The sequence below is a fragment of the Cucurbita pepo genome, chromosome LG20 (assembly GCF_002806865.2).
Source record: "Cucurbita pepo subsp. pepo cultivar mu-cu-16 chromosome LG20, ASM280686v2, whole genome shotgun sequence".
Taxonomy (NCBI): Eukaryota; Viridiplantae; Streptophyta; class Magnoliopsida; order Cucurbitales; family Cucurbitaceae; genus Cucurbita; species Cucurbita pepo.
Genome location: NC_036657.1, coordinates 7,156,814 through 7,175,459, shown reverse-complemented (window position 1 = coordinate 7,175,459; position 18,646 = coordinate 7,156,814). Strand labels below are relative to the sequence as shown.

The 18,646-nt window shown below is 36.0% G+C and overlaps 2 protein-coding genes across 5 annotated transcripts; one reads left to right on the top strand and one right to left on the bottom strand.

Moving 5' to 3' along the window:
* Positions 1 to 5,510, bottom strand: LOC111783582 (iron-sulfur assembly protein IscA-like 2, mitochondrial). 4 transcript variants are annotated; one of them, XR_002813384.1, is made up of 6 exons: positions 5,320 to 5,510; positions 3,534 to 3,751; positions 3,102 to 3,223; positions 2,902 to 3,010; positions 1,593 to 1,712; positions 1 to 162 (listed from the first exon to the last, which is right to left on the bottom strand). XR_002813384.1 is itself a non-coding variant. In XM_023664508.1 (5 exons), exons 2-5 carry the CDS (start codon positions 3,714 to 3,716, stop codon positions 1,647 to 1,649), a joined length of 480 nt encoding a protein of 159 aa, XP_023520276.1. In that variant the 5' UTR covers positions 3,717 to 3,751; positions 5,320 to 5,510; the 3' UTR covers positions 1,321 to 1,646. The 4 variants fall into 4 exon arrangements, 1 of the variants encoding a protein (XP_023520276.1); XR_002813383.1 differs by lacking the exon at positions 1 to 162 and adding an exon at positions 427 to 821; XR_002813382.1 differs by lacking the exon at positions 1 to 162 and adding an exon at positions 427 to 816.
* A 5,635-nt stretch (positions 5,511 to 11,145) lies between these two features.
* Positions 11,146 to 18,486, top strand: LOC111782952 (kinesin-like protein KIN-5D). The gene is made up of 23 exons (XM_023663810.1): positions 11,146 to 11,525; positions 11,609 to 12,014; positions 12,093 to 12,222; positions 12,436 to 12,591; positions 12,663 to 13,139; positions 13,269 to 13,366; positions 13,457 to 13,613; positions 13,732 to 13,801; positions 14,423 to 14,499; positions 14,590 to 14,643; positions 14,732 to 14,812; positions 14,914 to 15,025; positions 15,210 to 15,296; positions 15,395 to 15,570; positions 15,648 to 15,809; positions 15,876 to 15,983; positions 16,065 to 16,223; positions 16,303 to 16,386; positions 17,069 to 17,274; positions 17,362 to 17,463; positions 17,551 to 17,660; positions 17,737 to 17,888; positions 17,971 to 18,486. The coding sequence occupies exons 2-23, from the start codon at positions 11,842 to 11,844 to the stop codon at positions 18,193 to 18,195; spliced, it is 3,156 nt and encodes a 1,051-aa protein (XP_023519578.1). The 5' UTR covers positions 11,146 to 11,525; positions 11,609 to 11,841; the 3' UTR covers positions 18,196 to 18,486.
* Positions 18,487 to 18,646: the final 160 nt, after the last annotated feature.

The window sequence follows — 18,646 nt, the reverse complement described above, 5'->3', positions numbered from 1 at the left end:
TTGCCTTGAGATATTCGATCAACAAGGTAATCTGAATCTTATTCCCCTTGTAGTTGGTTCCTTATCTTATCAGGGAACCTCACAAATTTTGACGTCGTTAAACTCAGCTCCGGTGTATTCTATAAACACATGCACCGACGCCATCACAATGTGCGACAGAAGCTGTAGAAGAAAAAGCACTTACAAAAGACACGAGTTAAGCTTTTGATTTTGTCTTAGACCAGCCATCAAACAAGAGCTAAGTTTATGATTGGATGTCTAATAAGCTTGCAAGAAAAAAGGCTCGAGAATGCTTAAAAATAATCATTTCACTACATGAGAGAAGAGAATATAGTTTAGTAAATCAATTAGGCATTGAAATTTGGTCACTTTTTTGCTAATCTAATCGTGAGAAGCAAAGGCATGCCATTTGAAGGTCCATACAACATGTAATAATAATGGCATATTGAACCAGGTATTCCAAATAATCTCACAATATCTTCTAAGTAGTCATTACATGTTTATAATATTCAAAATTAACCTAGAACAGCGTATATTGCTTGAAATGATATCATCTTTTATGATAATATTAATCATTTTCATGATATAATATCAATATTAACCCCCCCAAATTCCAAACTCATATTTATATCACTGGCTTACCATAAAGTTCCCATTTTTACCAAATGAGAAAGTGAAAGTTCTAATGTAACTTCATAATGTGATACTATTTTGTTTTGCAGCATGTGCTTTGCCATCATGGCTTGCACCTTTGTTGTCCATAAATTCAGACCTTAGGGCATGTTCTTTTCATATCAGAGGACCCTATAAATTTCTTTGTCCTTGCAAAACAAATCATTGTTAATGTATAGAAAAAAAACATACCAATGTCAATATTTGCTTAATGACTCAAATACTCAAGTCGATGCCTAGGAAGAGTACACGGAAGAAACGATAGAAATTCAATTGTCAACGACAAGCTCCCGCACCTCCTATCATTAGAAATCTAAATTGATTGTTCAATAGTAGAAATTCAACATCCATCGTATTAACATACCTTGTAATAGAGATAAATGTGGGATCGGGATTCTTAACAATTACAATATTGACAAACCTTTAATGAAGGTAAAGGTAAAAATATATTTTGATGCTTTTGGAGTAAAAGGATTGCTCCAAATTTTACCCATATAAGATTTGAAGCTATGCTGCTACCAACTAAATGCTCTATTAATAAGCTTCTAAGAAACAATGGGTTTAATTAAGATTCTTGAATAAAATAAGAATATACAGTCATTTATCCCCCAAATATAGTGATACTAATGGCCATAGGACAATTATAAGTGATAACAAAATTGGGAATGATTTTTTCAGTAGATGAATCCAATATCCAGAACATTTTCTATTTTCACAATGTAATAAATTATTGCCGACTCATCCTCAGAACAAGAGGAAAGTTTTAGATCAAGGACGATTACAATCAATAAGGTTATTTTTTGCTTAACGCTGCAATAATGATTGAAGTTCTCAGATGATAAAGAAGTGGAAGATGTACATGAAAATATAAAATGGCCTTATTATCAGAAGCAATCAAGTGATAAACATACTCATCATACCTTCAGGTTTTGATAACTACTTCTATGCCTTATAGGAAGCAAGCTTTGAGGTGATTATTGTTTGACCATGAAAGAACTTTTACAACTACACCCACCAACGGCACTTGGATTTGTACTCACCTGCACGTAATACAAGAATTCAACTTCTGCAATACTACTTATTCTATTATGATGGGATATCTAAGATTGCATAGGAAACTTTTGGTAAAATGTGGCTTGTAGGGCGTATTACTGCTCAAGGGTACATCACTTTATTTTTGATAGATTATAGATGATGCTTAGAGGGAAAATGTGAGATCCCACATCAGTTGGGGAGGAGAACGAAACACCGAAGGGTGTGAAAACCTCTCCCTAGTAGACGTGTTTTAAAAACCTCAAGGGGAAGCCTGAAAGGGAAAGCCTAAAGAGGACAATATCTGCTAGCGGTGGACTTGAGTTGTTACAAATTGTATCAGAGCTAGACACCGGGCGATGTGCCAGCAAGGAGGCTGAGCCTCGAAGGGGGTGGACACGAGGCGGTGTGTTAACAAGGACACTAGGCCCCAAAGGGGGTGGATTGGGGGGTCTCACATCAATTGGAGAAGGGAATGAGTGCCAGCGAGGACGCTGGGATCTGAAGGAAGGTGGATTGTGAGATCCCACATCAGTTGAGGAGAAGAACAAAACACGCGTTATAAGGGTGTGGAATCTCTCCCTAGCAGACGCGTTTTAAAACCCTTGAGGAGAAGCTCGAAAGGGAAAGCACAAAGAAGATAATATCTACTTGCAATAGTTGTTACAGAAAATTCCTAGAAATTCTAAGGTATCTACTTCCTCTGTTCACACAGTAAATTTTCCTTTCTATGTTATACCCCTATAGTTCACATATATTCAAAGGTAAAATGGTGAATGCCAACTCCAACAGTTAGAAGTCGAAGCGCATACATATGGGGAAGGATAGATGAGTGGACATGGTGTGTCTTTTCAGGTAGGGATCTACCGTATGGAGTGTTTCCCAGCCCAGGGCTGAAGGATTCCCACCTATCAGTATACTTCTCAACGTAAATAATACTCTGGACACCAAACAGTAATTATGAAGGGAAAGAGACTCTGTAAATGGCATGATGCAACAGTCAAATGATAGATATTCTAAGTATGACAATAATGGAAGTTGGTTTTTCAGTATTTCAATTTCTTTATCATGACTCCATTGATTGAATAGATGTCATAGAACTATAATTTGCAATGGTCTACACACTGCTATGGAAATAATAAACAAATCTAAGAAAAAGTGGTGAGCCAGCAATAATGAGAGATAAGTTTCACTTACAACAAAAGCAGAACGAATCAGCTCCTCGACATAATCAATTGTTGCTCCTTTTACAAAATCGTATGAGATATTATCGACAACCAATCGAACTCCCTCCTTCTCATACACCCTGCAAATATGAAAAGAGAGAAGGGTAAAAAAAAAATTAGGAAGTAAAATCAAACCAGTGACAGTCTTTAAGTGGATAATAATTGTTGAACCTATCATCAGGATTGGTTTTGTCATCCAAATCGAAAACATATTGAAATCCAGAACATCCCCCAGTTTCTACACTCAAGCGAAGCATCTTTTCTTCCTTCGGCGCTTGCAATTCTTTCATTCTCTACAAGGCATGTCAAGAGTAAGCAAAAAAGTAAATCAAAACCGTTCTATGAACCCCAATATAGGCTGAAGTGGTAACAAGAGAAATGCTCAAAATTCAAATGCTTTACTCAAATTTCAAGAATCCAAAGAGCACAATAATGGATTAGCATCCTAAACCCAGAAACTACAGTCCCAAATGGTGCACAATAAGAGAATAGTCCAAAATCAAGAACTAAAACTAAAGGATGACAGTGAAATGGATGAAGAATTCCTAAGTTATACCATATGGTACTTGTACAAAAAAGGATAACATTATATGTATAGAATACCCGAATGCAATTATCAGTCATTTGAATGGTATCAATAGGCCCAGATGAAGATGGAGATGGAGATGCCAACAAAGAAGATGCTTCTTGATGAGCTGAAACAGAAGAGCTAAGAAGCCTCTGATTCTCTCGAATACGTGCCACCAAGAATGGTGTTAACCGCTGAATTAGCAATCTAGGGGCCATGCCTTTGCTCTCTCCTCTCAAATTTTGATCCTTATCTGCCCAAAAATCCATGTGATAATGGCATTAATATGACTAGTGAGGAAAATGCTTATCATAATTTACTTGATATCACATAGATGTAACATTCAATATGATAAGAGGAAAAGATTAAAAAAAATTATACAAATGAAAGCCTTCGGGACTTGTATAAAATTACAGTTTCCCAAGAAACTTCCCAAATTCCTAACAGGTTACAAGATGATTCATCAATTAAGATTATAAAAATATGGGATAACCGAACCAATACTTAATATACAAGTTAATTAGAAGACGAGAAACCCACCCATATAACACACAAATAACTACAATTGGTCATTCAAAATATGAACAAAAAATTAAACTTTCTATATTCAAAATATGAACATAAGATTATAACTTCTAAATTCAAACTACGAACAAAAGATAAAACTATCTATAATGAAAAGATTTTGGGTTCAATAGTTATTTAACATAATTTTGAGCAGCAAGTCATATATTCAAATCACTATAACATTAATTCCATTCAATTAATATTGTTAAGCACTCGTTGGCCCTCGTACTAATTTCCAAGCCCACAATGAAGAGGATTGTTAAGAAATATGAATAAAAGATTAAATTGTAGTGTAACCTATCAGCTTATACTTATAGGTTCATTTGCCCTTGCCGTTATCTCATGGATACTGAAAAACAACCAGCCAGCCAACAACTTTTTTTCAGTACAACAAATGTTGTCGGTACGGAAAAATGAACCTTTGACCTCAAGTAAAGGGGTAGATGTGATATCAATTACCGATGAATTATGCTCATATTAGCATCCATTCAGCAACGTGTGGCAACACCTCAATCCTCCAATGTTATCAAAGCAACAATAAGGATTCAAGCAGGAGCCTTGTTCTCTAATAAGCACCTAAACTCTTGTCTATCTATCATAATCAATGAAAGTAACCTTTTTGAAGCTATCCTACAAGGTTGGAGGCTGAAAGTATACATCGTTGAGACTAAATCTTGCCCATCTAATCTTATCACTAGCACTAACTAGGATAACTACAGATCAAGCTTTATGAGGACCACAATTTGGCTCAATGGAAGTCATGTTATATTGTAACAAACTATATCTAGAGGAATTTGAAAAGTAGTAGGAGGACGGTTCGGACGTACAAGGAAGTATACTCCAAAATGGTGGACCATCTTCCTAGAAGGAAACAATTGGGTAACTCAGACCAGTTCAAGCAGAGTGAAAGCTCAATAATTGTATTTCCAAAACATAATAATTGCAACATAGCTATGATGGTCGAAACAACATTGATAACAAACACTACATGCCGAAAATCACATAGTTCTTCCTTCCTAAGTTCTTATCAATAACCCTCGATTTTAATTATTGAGTTAATTTGTTCCAAAAATCATGCTTATGAACAGTTTTCTTCCTACGCATATCGAAATTAAACAATTTTTATCTCAAAACTATCATTTCTAAGTGAAGTTTGAAGTAAAAATAACCAATTAACTCATCTGAGTAACAAAAGAAATATCATATGAATTCACAATCAGGTCTTCTAAAACTATAGTATACACAATTTAATACCTGATACGAAAGGATGGCAGCCGACAAAAATCAGAGACGATAAACAGAGCTGCGACGCGGCATGAAGAGAGGAAGGAGGAGCGGCACCGAGCGCGAAGGAGGAGAAGGGGCGGCGCGTGAAGGCTGCGATGGAAACTTGCGGAAGCTACGGAGAGGACGATTTGGGCAATGGGATTGGGCTTTGATTTTATTTCTTTATCATATTTCTTTTTATTTTGAGGAGGAAAAAAATATAGTTTTTTGCTTAATTATCTCTTAATTTTAACTTAAAAAATAATCTAAAAATGTCTATAAAATTATGTTTTATACAAAAAAAATATATATATATATATATATATATATATATAATTGCAAAATTAATTATAATATAATTTAGTCAAAATTAAATTTTAACTAATCATATCATTTTTCTTTAAAATTCTATCAATTCTATATTATTTATAATTTATTTGTAACGAGATCCCCGCCAGCAGATATTGTCCTGTTTCAGCTTCCCCGGGCTTCCTCTATAAGGTTTAAAACGCGTCTGCTAGGGGAAGGTTTCCATACCCTTATAAATGATGGTTTGTTCTCCTCCCCAACCAATGTGGGACATCACAATCCACCCTCCTTCGGGCCCAGCGTTCTCGCTAACACTCTTTCTTTCCTCCAATCGATGTGGGATTGCCTCCAAATCCACCCCCTTTGAGCCCAGCGTCTTTACTGGCACACTGCCTCGTGTCTACCCCCCTTCGGGAAACAGCGAGAAGGCTGGCACATCGTTCGGTGTTTGGCTCTAATACCATTTGTAATAACTCAGGTCCACTGCTAGCAGATATTGTTCTCTTTGAGCTTTCCTTTACGGGCTTCCCCTCAAGGCTTTAAAACGCGTCTGCTAGGTGAAAGTTTCCCCACCCTTACAAATGGTGGTTTGTTCTCCTCCCTAACCAAACCACCATTTAAATCTGGGTCGTTACACTATTGAACATATATTATAATATTTTTTTTGTAACGAGTTTTTTAATGAAAACCTACCTCGAGTTGAAGTTTAAAATTGTAACAGTTATTTCTTATAAGGGTGTGAAAACCTCTCCATACTAACATGTTTTAGAATTGTGAGGCTGACGGCAATACGTAACGGGCCAAAAGCGGACAATATCTGCTAGCAGTGGCCTTTGACTGTAACAAATGGTATCAAAGTCAAGCACCGAGCAATNGGGGGGGGGGGGGAGGAGGGGTAGATTGTGAGATCTCACATCGATTAGAGAAGAGAACGAAACATTCGGTGTGAAAACCTTTCGCAGTAGATGTGTTTTAAAACAGTGAGGATGCTGGACTCCCAAGAGAGGTGAATTATGAGATCCCACATTGGTTGGAGAGGGAAATGACCTTATAAGCGAGTGGAAACCTCTCCACAGTACACGCGTTTTAAAACCGTGAAGCTACCGGCTATACGTAACGGACTAATATAGACAATATCTGCTAGCAGTGAGCTTGAATTGTTACATACTGTTCTTATGCATGCATTTTAAAATCGTGAGGCTGACGGCTATACATAATAAGCTAAATACCGAAAAAAGTTGTTAAAATTCGGTAGAAAACGAGATGGTGGGTTGAGGGTCCTAAGTAAAGGTTTGAAGAACTAAAAAAGCTGCAACCCCCACGTGCGAAAAAATCACAATTTAAACACTTTTCTTTTTTGGTGCCAAACAAGCTAAGAAGAAGAAGAAGAAAGAGGTAAAGTAAAGCAAACGTTGCATGTGAATTAAGTAAGTCCCAAGCAAGGTTTTAAATATGCACCTAATACAACAATCGACCGCTTCGAAATTATTCTTATAATTTACCCTTTTTGGAGGTCAACGTTTCCGTTCTCTTCTCTAAACGATGTGGGATCTCACAATCTACTCCCCTTGATCACCTTGGCACACTCTCGTTCCCCTCCCAAAAGATGTGAGATCTCACAATCCACTCTTCTCGAGTGTCCAGTGTTTGTCCAGTATTGTTGCTGGTCCTCATTTCCCTCTCCAAACAATATGAGATCTCACAATCCACTCCCTCTTGAGTACCTTAGCACAACACCCGGGTCTTCATTCTCCTCTCAAAACGATGTGGGGTCTTACAATCCAGTCCCCTTAAGTGCCCAACTTGTGCCCAATGTCTTCATTGGCACACCGTCCAGTGTCTGACTCTGATACCATTTGTAATAGCTCAAGCTTACTGCTAGTAGATATTGTCCTTTTTGGGTTTTCCCTTTTGACTTCCGCTCAAGGTTTTTAAAACGTGTATACTGTAGAGATGTTTCTACATCTTTAAAAGGAATGTTTTGTTCCCCTCTTGTACCGATATGGGATCTCACTAGTATTTTGTTTCTTTTATTTCTTAATCGCTAAAACTTTTCCGATTTCTTCTCTTTTTTTTTCTCTTCTTAAATGTAAGACCGATCCTAAAAATATAATGACTAAGAAAGGCTTGAAGTAAATAAAAGTTACTGCCTATACCAATAAGGTGCACCTTTCTTTTTGGTAGCTCAATCGTAAGAATTCCATAGATAAACATATTTTACTCTCATAAACCAAATGGTGACATTTTTCTATATATATATATATAGCAGCAAAGAATTGATCTTAGACGAAACATTATGTTTATAGATATTGTAGTAGAAAGAACAAAATATAACTTTAATCGTCTTCTCGAATTGCACCAGTACGATGGGTCGAGAGGGTTCGACAGAAGGGACTTTTTCAACTTTCTGCTCGCTTTTTTGTTGTTTCTGAAAGGCGTATGGATTAGATTTCACTCGGCTCATGCACGACCCGTCCCCATTATAATATATATTGTAGCTATGAAGTCTTTGTCTTATAACAATTTTTGTGTATATACGACTCCGAATATACGTATTGATATATTCTGTATGGATTATGAGGAAATTTTTGTGTATACCCTTATAACGATCCATGCTCAAAATTGAAAATCTGAATTTAACACCCGATGGCCTTGACATTACCCTACTCCTCGTTTTTGAAGAGTGAAAACTATCACCGCAACCCAACAAATCGTAAAAGTAAGGTAGGGTTAGGTTGGACTGTAACCCTATTTTCAGGTTGATATGATTGATCCGACTAAAAAAATGTGAACTCCAGAATTGACCCGAGTTTTTAGTTTTTTGAAAATTGAACCCAACCCAACTTTTATGGTTTGGGTTGAGTAGTCTGGGTTAGTCGGATTATATTACACTGTGTTGATCTGTTTGAATAATCTCAAAGACGGTAGGGGCATATGCGTAAATTTACATAGATGAAACTAAAATGAAAGGGTAATGCAATTGAAATGAAAAGTAGATAATAGAATAGAAGATGCAGCGTGAGGCATGTGCCTAACTCACGTCATCCGTCACGCTGGGTTAGTTTGTTACCACACATGCATAACCCCACTTCACGTTCCTTTTTGTTATATTATTTTTTTAATCACTATTTATTTTTATTTTTTTCTCCTTCATATATGTTTAATTACTCAAAAATATAAGGGATTAATTAAAATTTTCTAAATAATAAAAAATAAATTGAAAATGTATTCCAATATTACAGACTTAAATATATATTTAATTACCTTAATATTATTAGCAGTGGACTTTGACTATTATAGATAGTATCAGAGCCCAATATTGGGTGGTGTGCCAGCTAGGACGCTAAGCCAAGAAGGGGATGGACACAGAACAGTGAGATCCCACGTTGATTGGAGAGAGGAACGAGTGTCAGCAAAGATACTGGGCCGGTAGATTGTGAGATCCTACATCTATTAGAGAAGAGAACAAAACATTTTTTTTGTTATAAGGTGTGTAAACCTCTCTCTATCACAACCATCAATTTTGAAATGTACTGGTTTCTTTTTATAAAAGAAAATAAATAATAAATAATTGTATGACGTCACCATGATTATTTTAGGGAAATTAATAATCTTGCCCCCAAATGTCGATAATTGCGCAATGGCCCCATCCAGCTGTTGGTGGGAGTAACCTGTCTCCCTCTAATGGCGCTTCTTAAGTTACCTCTTTCCAAATTTAAAATCAATTTCTTATCATTATTATTTATTTCAAAAATTATATTATTTATTTCCATGAAATTATATTTTATTCATGTTTTTTATTTTTATTCTAAATTTTTAATTCCATATAGAAAAAATCTAATTTCTACCGCTAAACTTAATATTTTTTTTAATTCTAAGCAACTTGTTTCGTAATTAAGAGGTTGTGAAGACAATAAAACGTCTTTCAAATCTTAGAACGAAGGTTCACGAACCTCGAACGTTTAAGTATTTTTACTGTGAATGATAGAGTGCAATTGGATGTAGATATCATGAACGGGATGAGCGAGATATTAGGTCGAGAAATCCGGGCAAGTCCATCACTTCAACTAAAATTCTTTCTTTCAAATAAGTTGATTTTTAATATTTTTTTAAATTTTAAAATCTCGTATAATATTATTACATAAAATTTAAAAGTTTAAGAACTTACATAATACTAAAAATTTATATTTTTTCTAAAAAAAAAAATTAATTTTCAATCTATTAGAGAAAAATTAAAAAAAATTAAAAATTATAATTTGAACAAATTAAAGCTAAATTATAAAATAAATATAAAAAATACCCACAAAATTTTGTGATTAGTTTAAAATCTATCATTTTTTAAATTTTGTAATATTATCCTTTGGTAAATATTTTAAAATTATAGAATAAAAATTTAATGATAATNTAAAATTCTTTCTTTCAAATAAGTTGATTTTTAATATTTTTAAAAAATTTAAAATCTGGTATAATATTATTACATAAATTTTAAAGTTTAAGAACTTACATAATAATAGTAAAAATTTAGAAAAAAAAAAAACAATTTTCAATCTATTAGATATGAATTGAAAAATTAAAAAAAATTAAAAATTATAATTTGAACAAATTAAAGCTANAATTAAAAAAAATTAAAAATTATAATTTGAACAAATTAAAGCTAAATTATAAAATAAATATAAAAAAACACCCACAAAATTTTGTGATTAGTTTAAAATCTATCATTTTTTTAATTTTGTAATATTATCCTTTGGTAAATATTTTAAAATTATAGAATAAAAATTTAATGGTAATAGTATGATTTTTTTAAAAAAAATAAAAGTATTTTTATTATATAGAAAGCACAAAATCTGGAATATTTTTATAATTTAGCAAAAAATTATTTTAAAATAGAGAATATTTGAATTAATTGAGATGGGAGAAGGGGCAATTTTGTAATATCATATAAGTCCAAGGGATAATACCGGCGGGGATTTCGGTTTGAATAATTTGTTATAAAAACAAATAACTAAAAAAAAAAAATTAATAAGCTTAGCTTTTTATGATTTTGTCCGTTTTTAACGGTCGGAAGCAAAAATTAACGGNAAGTCCAAGGGATAATACCGGCGGGGATTTCGGTTTGAATAATTTGTTATATAAACAAATAACTAAAAAAAAAAAATTAATAAGCTTAGCTTTTTATGATTTTGTCCGTTTTTAACGGTCGGAAGCAAAAATTAACGGTATTACAAAACGGAGCCTTTTTTCTTAGTTTTTATATTCAACGCCGTTAAGCCACACCGTCTAATGCCGTCCGCCGATTTTGAAACCGGCCGTCTGCCGATTTTCAAACTCCTCGTAACGTCTTTTAAATATTTCATTTTCCCAAATTTCCATTATTTATTTATTTTTTTAAAAAAATGATATAATAATAATAATAATAATTTTTTAATTTTTCATATCCAACTACTGATCCACACTCCATCNTGATATAATTATTATTATTATTTTTTAATTTTTCATATCCAACTACTGATCCACACTCCATCTTCTTCTTCCTCACACCTCCCCCCATCTCTCTCTCTCTCTCTCTCTTCAGCCATTGAACGAATCCTCCAAATCCAATTCGTTTTCTTCATCTTCAGTCAGTGTTCTTCACTTTCTCTCTCCAAAATCATCGCCACTGATTCAGAATCTTATTCTCCTGGGCGTTCGAACCAACTCTTCCTTTGCTCGGCCATTGATTCACTGTGTTTTTCTCTTGTGTTTTATCTTCCTTTGGGGTACTTTTTTGTTTCATTTCCTTCTTCTTCGCCTCTTTCTGATTTGATCACAGGATTTACGGGTTCGTTCCGTCATTTTCAATCCAGCTCAGATTCAACCCCATTTTTTTTTTGTCCGACTCTGTTTCAGTAATCTTTCCTACGCCGTACTTTTTTACAGGGTTCTTTTCGTTTATGTTCTTGTGTAATTGTGAATGTGAATGTAAATGTAGGAGGTTGAGTTTGAGATTGTTTAGCTGAAGTGATGGTGGTGGAGCTTCATTAGTTAGTGGAGCTTCTGATTCCGCTTAATTTTGGGTTTCTGTACTTATAATTATCGGCATTGCTATTCAACTTGAGGTTGATCGGATTATTGTCTTATGCTTGGTAAACTTAGTACGAGTTTTGCTGACTTTGTTCTTCCTGGTTTTCAAAGGTTTGAGATCCAAAGGACGGTTGTTTTGCGATGGAATCAGCGCAATCGCAGCAGAGAAAAGGAGGATTAGTGCCGATATCGCCATCTCAAACTCCTCGTTCGAACGACAAGGCGGCTCGAGATCTACGATCTGGGGATTCGAATTTGAGTAATAAGCATGATAAAGAAAAGGGTGTTAATGTGCAGGTTATTGTGCGTTGCAGGTGATTTAATGCGGAGAATCTGTTGATTTATTGTCATAATTTTTTTTGTTTCTGATTTGGGAATTGTTTCCTCTTTAGGCCATTGAGTGATGATGAAAGTCGATTGCATACTCCGGTGGTTGTATCCTGCCATGAAAGTAGAAGAGAAGTCTCTGCAATCCAGACTATAGCCAACAAGCAGATTGATAGAACATTTGCATTTGATAAGGTTTCCTGTTCACCTTTTTCAATTAATGGATTTGCTCATTCTGTTGAACAACTTTCTTTAGCAGATTAGCTTTGTGTTTCAATGCTTAAACTAGCTAATCCTTGGTCGTGTTCTTACTTTATTAAGCTCAATTGTCATGGGTTCAGCTGATATTGAAAATTCTTTTAATGTTCATTGATTTCCTTTCCTTTAATGTTTGATTATATGGTTTAGGTGTTTGGCCCTGCATCTCAACAAAGGGAATTGTACGAACTGGCTGTGTCTCCTATTGTATATGAAGTTCTTGAGGGTTATAACTGTACTATCTTCGCGTATGGTCAAACAGGAACTGGAAAAACATACACCATGGAAGGTGGAGCAAGGAAAAAGGTTGAAGCCCACCTAAGTTTCTTTGTATTTCTTCTATTTCAATGTCTAATTGACTTTATTGCTAAACCCAGAATGGAGAATTTCCAAGCGATGCTGGTGTAATTCCTAGAGCTGTGAAACAAATTTTTGATATTTTGGAATCCCAAAATGCGGAGTATAACATGAAAGTTACGTTTCTGGAGCTATACAATGAAGAGATTACAGATCTTTTGGCCCCTGAAGAGACTTCAAAGTTCATTGATGAAAAGTCCAAGAAACCAATTGCTCTCATGGAAGATGGAAAAGGGGGTGTTTTTGTGAGAGGTTTGGAAGAAGAGATAGTCTGTTCTGCAAATGAAATATATAAAATCTTGGAGCGGGGATCGGCGAAAAGGCGTACGGCAGAGACACTTCTGAATAAACAAAGCAGTCGGTCCCATTCCATATTTTCCATCACAATTCACATTAAAGAGTGCACTCCAGAGGGAGAGGAGATGATAAAATGTGGAAAGCTCAATCTTGTTGATCTTGCTGGCTCAGAGAATATTTCACGTTCTGGTGCACGAGAGGTGTTGTGTACTTAACACTTTTGTTTATATCACCAGGCCATGAATGATACTGAATGTACAATTAAAGCTGAAATTTCACTTGAGAAGTTCTTCCACAAGTTCTTGATTATACTTCAAATATATTTGCAGGGTAGAGCAAGAGAAGCTGGGGAGATAAACAAAAGTTTGCTGACACTTGGGCGTGTTATCAATGCCCTGGTAGAGCACTCGGGTCATGTTCCATATAGGTAAGAATCGTTTCTATTTTAGTTCATTTTGTCTTTGATGAAAGGAGGGATGATGAAGTTAACAGTGTTAATGGAATGATTGAATGTCAGGGATAGTAAATTAACAAGATTGTTGAGGGATTCGTTGGGAGGTAAAACAAAGACTTGCATCATTGCTACAATATCACCCTCTATCCACTGTCTGGAAGAAACACTCAGTACACTTGATTATGCACACCGTGCCAAAAACATAAAGAACAAACCAGAGGTTCAGTACTTGTTGCTTACACATTTTCAGTTGTTTATGTTCATTTTTTGGTTTGATCCATCATACTGCTTTCCTCCCTTCCTCATGTGCATATTTTAACTGGCTCCTGATCATTCAGATTAACCAGAAGATGATGAAATCTGCTTTGATCAAAGATTTATATTCTGAAATTGATCGGCTTAAACAAGGTATTTACTGTGCATCTCTCTCTCTCTCTCATTATTTGAAACAAGTCATGTATTGTAATGGTCCAAACCCACCATTAGCAAATATTGTCCTCTTTAGGCATTCCCTTTCGGGCTTCCCCTCAAGGTTTTTAAAATGCGTATGGTAGGGAAAGGTTTCCACACCCTTTCTTGAAGAATGTTTCGTTCTTCTCCCCAACTGATGTTGGATTTCACAATCCACCCCTTTCGGGGCCAACGTCCTCGCTGGCACTCGTTCCCTTCTCCAGTCGATGTGGGACCCCCAATCCACCCCCAATGGGGCCTAGCTTCCTTTTTAGCGCACCACCTCGTGTCCACCCCCTTTGGAGCTTAGCCTCCTCGCTGGCACATCGCCCGGTGTCTGGCTCTAATACCATTTGTAATGGCTCAAGCCCACCGTTAACAAATATTGTCCTCTTTGGACTTTCCCTTTCGGGCATCCCCTCAAGGTTTTTAAAATGTGTCTGCCTCTTTCCACACCTTTCCTTATAAAGAATGCTTCGTTCTCCTCTCCGACTGATGTGAGATCTAACATTTATGTTCCTTTTTCCCTTTATTGGGCATTTAGCTTCTGAAAATTATCTTAACTTTTCTATATTACAGAGGTATATGCCGCAAGGGAGAAGAATGGAATCTATATACCACGTGATCGTTACCTTAATGAGGAAGCTGAGAAGAAGGTTAGTTTTTGGACTATTTTGGATTTTAGGAAAACTTTTGGCCGTGTTATTCATATTAATCATATCATGTTCATAAATTTTTAACCCCAGGCTATGGCTGAAAAAATAGAACGAATGGAACTCGATTCAGAATCGAAGGACAAGGTGTGCTGACAATCGGCTAGATTTTATTTCTGGAGGTTCCATTCATATTGCTTATTTGGAACCCTAATAGTTTTCTACTTGTGAGCAGCAAGTGATGGAGCTTCAGGAGCTTTATGATTCTCAGCAACTTTTGACAGAAGAATTAAGCGGTAAATTAGATAGAACAGAGGTATATCCATGAGCTGGACTATCATATCATCGTTCAGTAGAACAATATGCCTCACTTTTTTGGAAAATGGTCCTCATAACTGTTGTTGTTTGTAACTCCAGAAAAAGCTCGAGGAAACTGAACATGCTTTCTTTGATCTTGAGGAGAAACACCGCCAAGCAAATGCAACAATAAAAGAAAAGGAATTTCTGATAGTTAATCTTCTCAAGTCTGGTAAGAAAAGTTCTTTCTGACCTTAGCACTTTTTTATGTGTCTAATTTGGGTTTTCTTGAAATAAGTTTCTATTTCTCAAACTTTCTACTCTCTAATCTTAGATTTCCTTTATAGATGTTAGACTTCTTAGTCTCTAACTTTTTGACTTTATGAATGACTGTTGTGCTTTGTCAATTCCTACAGAGAAAGCACTTATTGAGCGTGCATTTGAGTTGCGAGCAGAGCTGGAAAATGCTGCATCAGATGTGTCGGGTTTATTTGACAAAATTGGTTAGTTATACACTTAGTGTCTTCTAAGCTTACCCTTTTTTTCCCATATGGTTGATTCAGAAGTAATGATTATGCTGATTATCATCTGATCTATCCAGAGCGCAAGGATAAAATTGAAGATAGAAACAAATTACTTGTCAAGAAATTCCAATTTCAATTAACACAGCAGCTGGAGTTATTGCATAAAACTGTAGCTGCTTCAGTTACCCAACAAGAGCAGCAACTGAGGGACATGGAGGAAGACATGCAATCTTTTGTTTCAACAAAGGCTAAGGTAAGCTTTGACTAATACCATTTCTTGACTGGACTTGCTCATGCTATCTCCATATAATTTTCATTCTGCTTCTGAAGGCTACTGAAGAACTTAGAGAACGGATTGGGAATCTGAAAGAAACGTGTGGTTCTCGAGTTAAAGCTCTGAATGATATAACTGGAGAGCTTGAAGGAAACTTTCAATCAACCTTTGGTGATATAAATTCTGAAGTTTCAAAGCATTCATCTGCTCTTGAAAACGTAAGCATTTGATTCCTCTATTTTGGTCAACAAACTTTCTCCTTGGACTGATTTTGGTCGATTCAGCTTTTCAATGGTGTTGCTTCAGAAGCTGAGGCATTGCTCAGTGATCTTCAAAATAGCCTTCACAAGCAGGAAGAGAAGCTGACTGCATATGCTCAAAAGCAGCATCAGGTTTTTGATAAATAACACTTCTTTATGTCGACAATTTTAATGATATTTTGAAAACTGCTCGACTTATGAGGATTCATGTAGGCACATGCTAGAGCAGTGGAAACCACACGCTCAGTTTCCAAAATTACCTCAAACTTCATAGAGACTATGGATATGCATGCGTCGAAGCTCACCCACATTGTGGAAGATGCGCAATCAGTCAATGAACAGAAATTGTCCGAACTTGAAAAGAAATTTGAGGTAAATGCATAAGACTTTATAATAGATTTAATACTTACTGGAGTCTTGTATTGAGCTTCAAATCATTTGGAATCTACAGGAGTGTGCTGCCAATGAAGAAAAACAACTGCTGGCAAAAGTGGCTGAGTTGCTAGCAAGTTCAAATGCGAGAAAGAAACAATTGGTATTTCTTAATAACTTCAGTCTGTAACTAAATTATCGAGGATTGTTGGGAGGGAGTCCCACATTGGCTAATTTAGGGAATGACCATGAGTTTATAAGTAAGGAATACATCTCCATTGGTATGAGGTCCCAAAAGGAAAGCCATGAGAGTTTATGCTCAAAGTGGACGATATCATACCATTGTGGAGATCTGTGATTCCTAACATGGTATTATAGTCATGCCCTTAACTTAGCCATGACAATAGAATCCTCAAATGTGAACAAAGAAGTTGTGAGACTCGAAGGTGTAGTCAAAAAGTGACTCAAGTGTTGAACAAATGGTGTATACTTTGTTCGAGGGCTCCTAAGAAGGAGTTGAGCCTCAATTAAGGGGAGACTATTCGAGGGCTCCATAGCCTCAGGGGAGGATCTATGTTGTACTTTGTTCAAGGGGAGGATTGTTGGGAGGGAGTCCCACGTTGGCTAACTTAGGGAATGATCATGAGTTTATAAGTAAGGAATATATCTCCATGGGTATGAGGAGGCCTTTTGGGGAAGTCCAAACCAAAACCATGAGAGCTGATGCTCAAAGTGGACAATATACCATTGTGGAGAGTTGTTATTCCTCACATAAATTGCATTGCATGCTGGAATGTACACAGATTCTTTTGGGGGTCTAAAAGGTTAATGGTTCATTTTCATAGGTTCAAACAGCTATCAGTGACCTGCGGGAGAGTGCTACAAGCAAAACCAACATGCTGCAGCAGGAGATGTCCACCATGCAGGAGTGTACTTCTTCAGTGAAAACTGAATGGGCGTTGCACCTGGAAAAAGCAGAGTCACACTACCACGAAGATACTTCTGCTGTTGAACACGGAAAGAGAGACATGGAGGAGGTTTTTCAAAATTGGTACGATCTAATTCAGCTAACTTATTTTGCTTGCAAATACTTTGTTGTTTGCCTCTCCAGTTAATAGGTGTTATTTGAACTGTTTAGCTTGAACAAGGCAAAAATGGGTGCTCAACAATGGAGGACTGCTCAAGAATCCTTACTCAGTTTGGAAAACAACAGTGTTGCTTCTGTGGACTCCATTTTTCGGTACACTTTTCGATACACTATTGATCTATGAAGAAACAAATGTTGTATTATGTTCAAGATCAGTCATTACTTTCTTATTTTTGTTAGAAATGGAACGGAATCGAATCAAGCGCTATGTTCTCGATTTTCCTCCTCTGCATCTGCTGCTCTTGAAGATGTTGATAATGCAAACAAGAACCTCCTCTCATCTATTGATCGTCAGTGTCCTACTTTATAGTAACTTCCATCTTTTTTATATCATCCCATCCACTTATGAATTGTCGACTCGTGCAGATTCGTTAGAACTCGACAACGAAGCATGTGGAAATCTCAATTCAATGATTACTCCTTGTTGTGGGGAGCTAAGAGATTTGAAAGGTGGCCACTACCACAAGATAGTAGAGATCACAGAACATGCAGGAACATGTCTGCTGACAGATTACACGGTATATAACCATCACAAACTGATACTATCCATTTTTTGTCAGCTTAGTTAGTTACTTCATTCATATTGAATTACTGGACCAGGTTGATGAACCATCATGTTCAACACCAAGAAAGCGACCATTCAACTTGCCAAGCATGGCATCGATTGAAGAACTTCGAACACCAGCGTTTGATGAGCTTCTCAAGTCATTCTGGGATTTGAAATACTCAAAGCAATCAAATGGAGATGTAAAACATTTAGCAGGAGCACATGAAGCCACACAATCAGTAAGAGACTCTAGACTTCCTCTCACTGCTATAAATTAAGGCTCATATATGTCTTGAAAAGATAATAGAGAAGAGACTGGCGATCTGTATGTATATATATAGGTTCATGTATGTCTTTGAGGGCAGTACTGCATTCATTAATTTTCTTCTTCTTCTTCTTCTTCTTCTTCCACTTTTTCTTAGCAAAAATGAGAAGAAATATACCTTTTGAAGGCAGGAAATCAGGTTTTCCCCCAATTTAGTAACTAGTTTGTGCTACTTACCTGTTGATAATGTGTTTTTTGTTTAGAAAAATATACATGTTCTTCCACATCCTTGACGGATCCATTATTATTTTTTCCACTTGTTGACTTTTCCAGAAGCAGCTTGGCCTAAGATATGTTGTAGATTACACTGATTTTTCTCCACACTTGTGTTTGGTTTCAATTTGGAACCTATGATGTTAAGAATTTTGATTTGGTTTATATTAGTTTGGTTGGTTATATCTTCC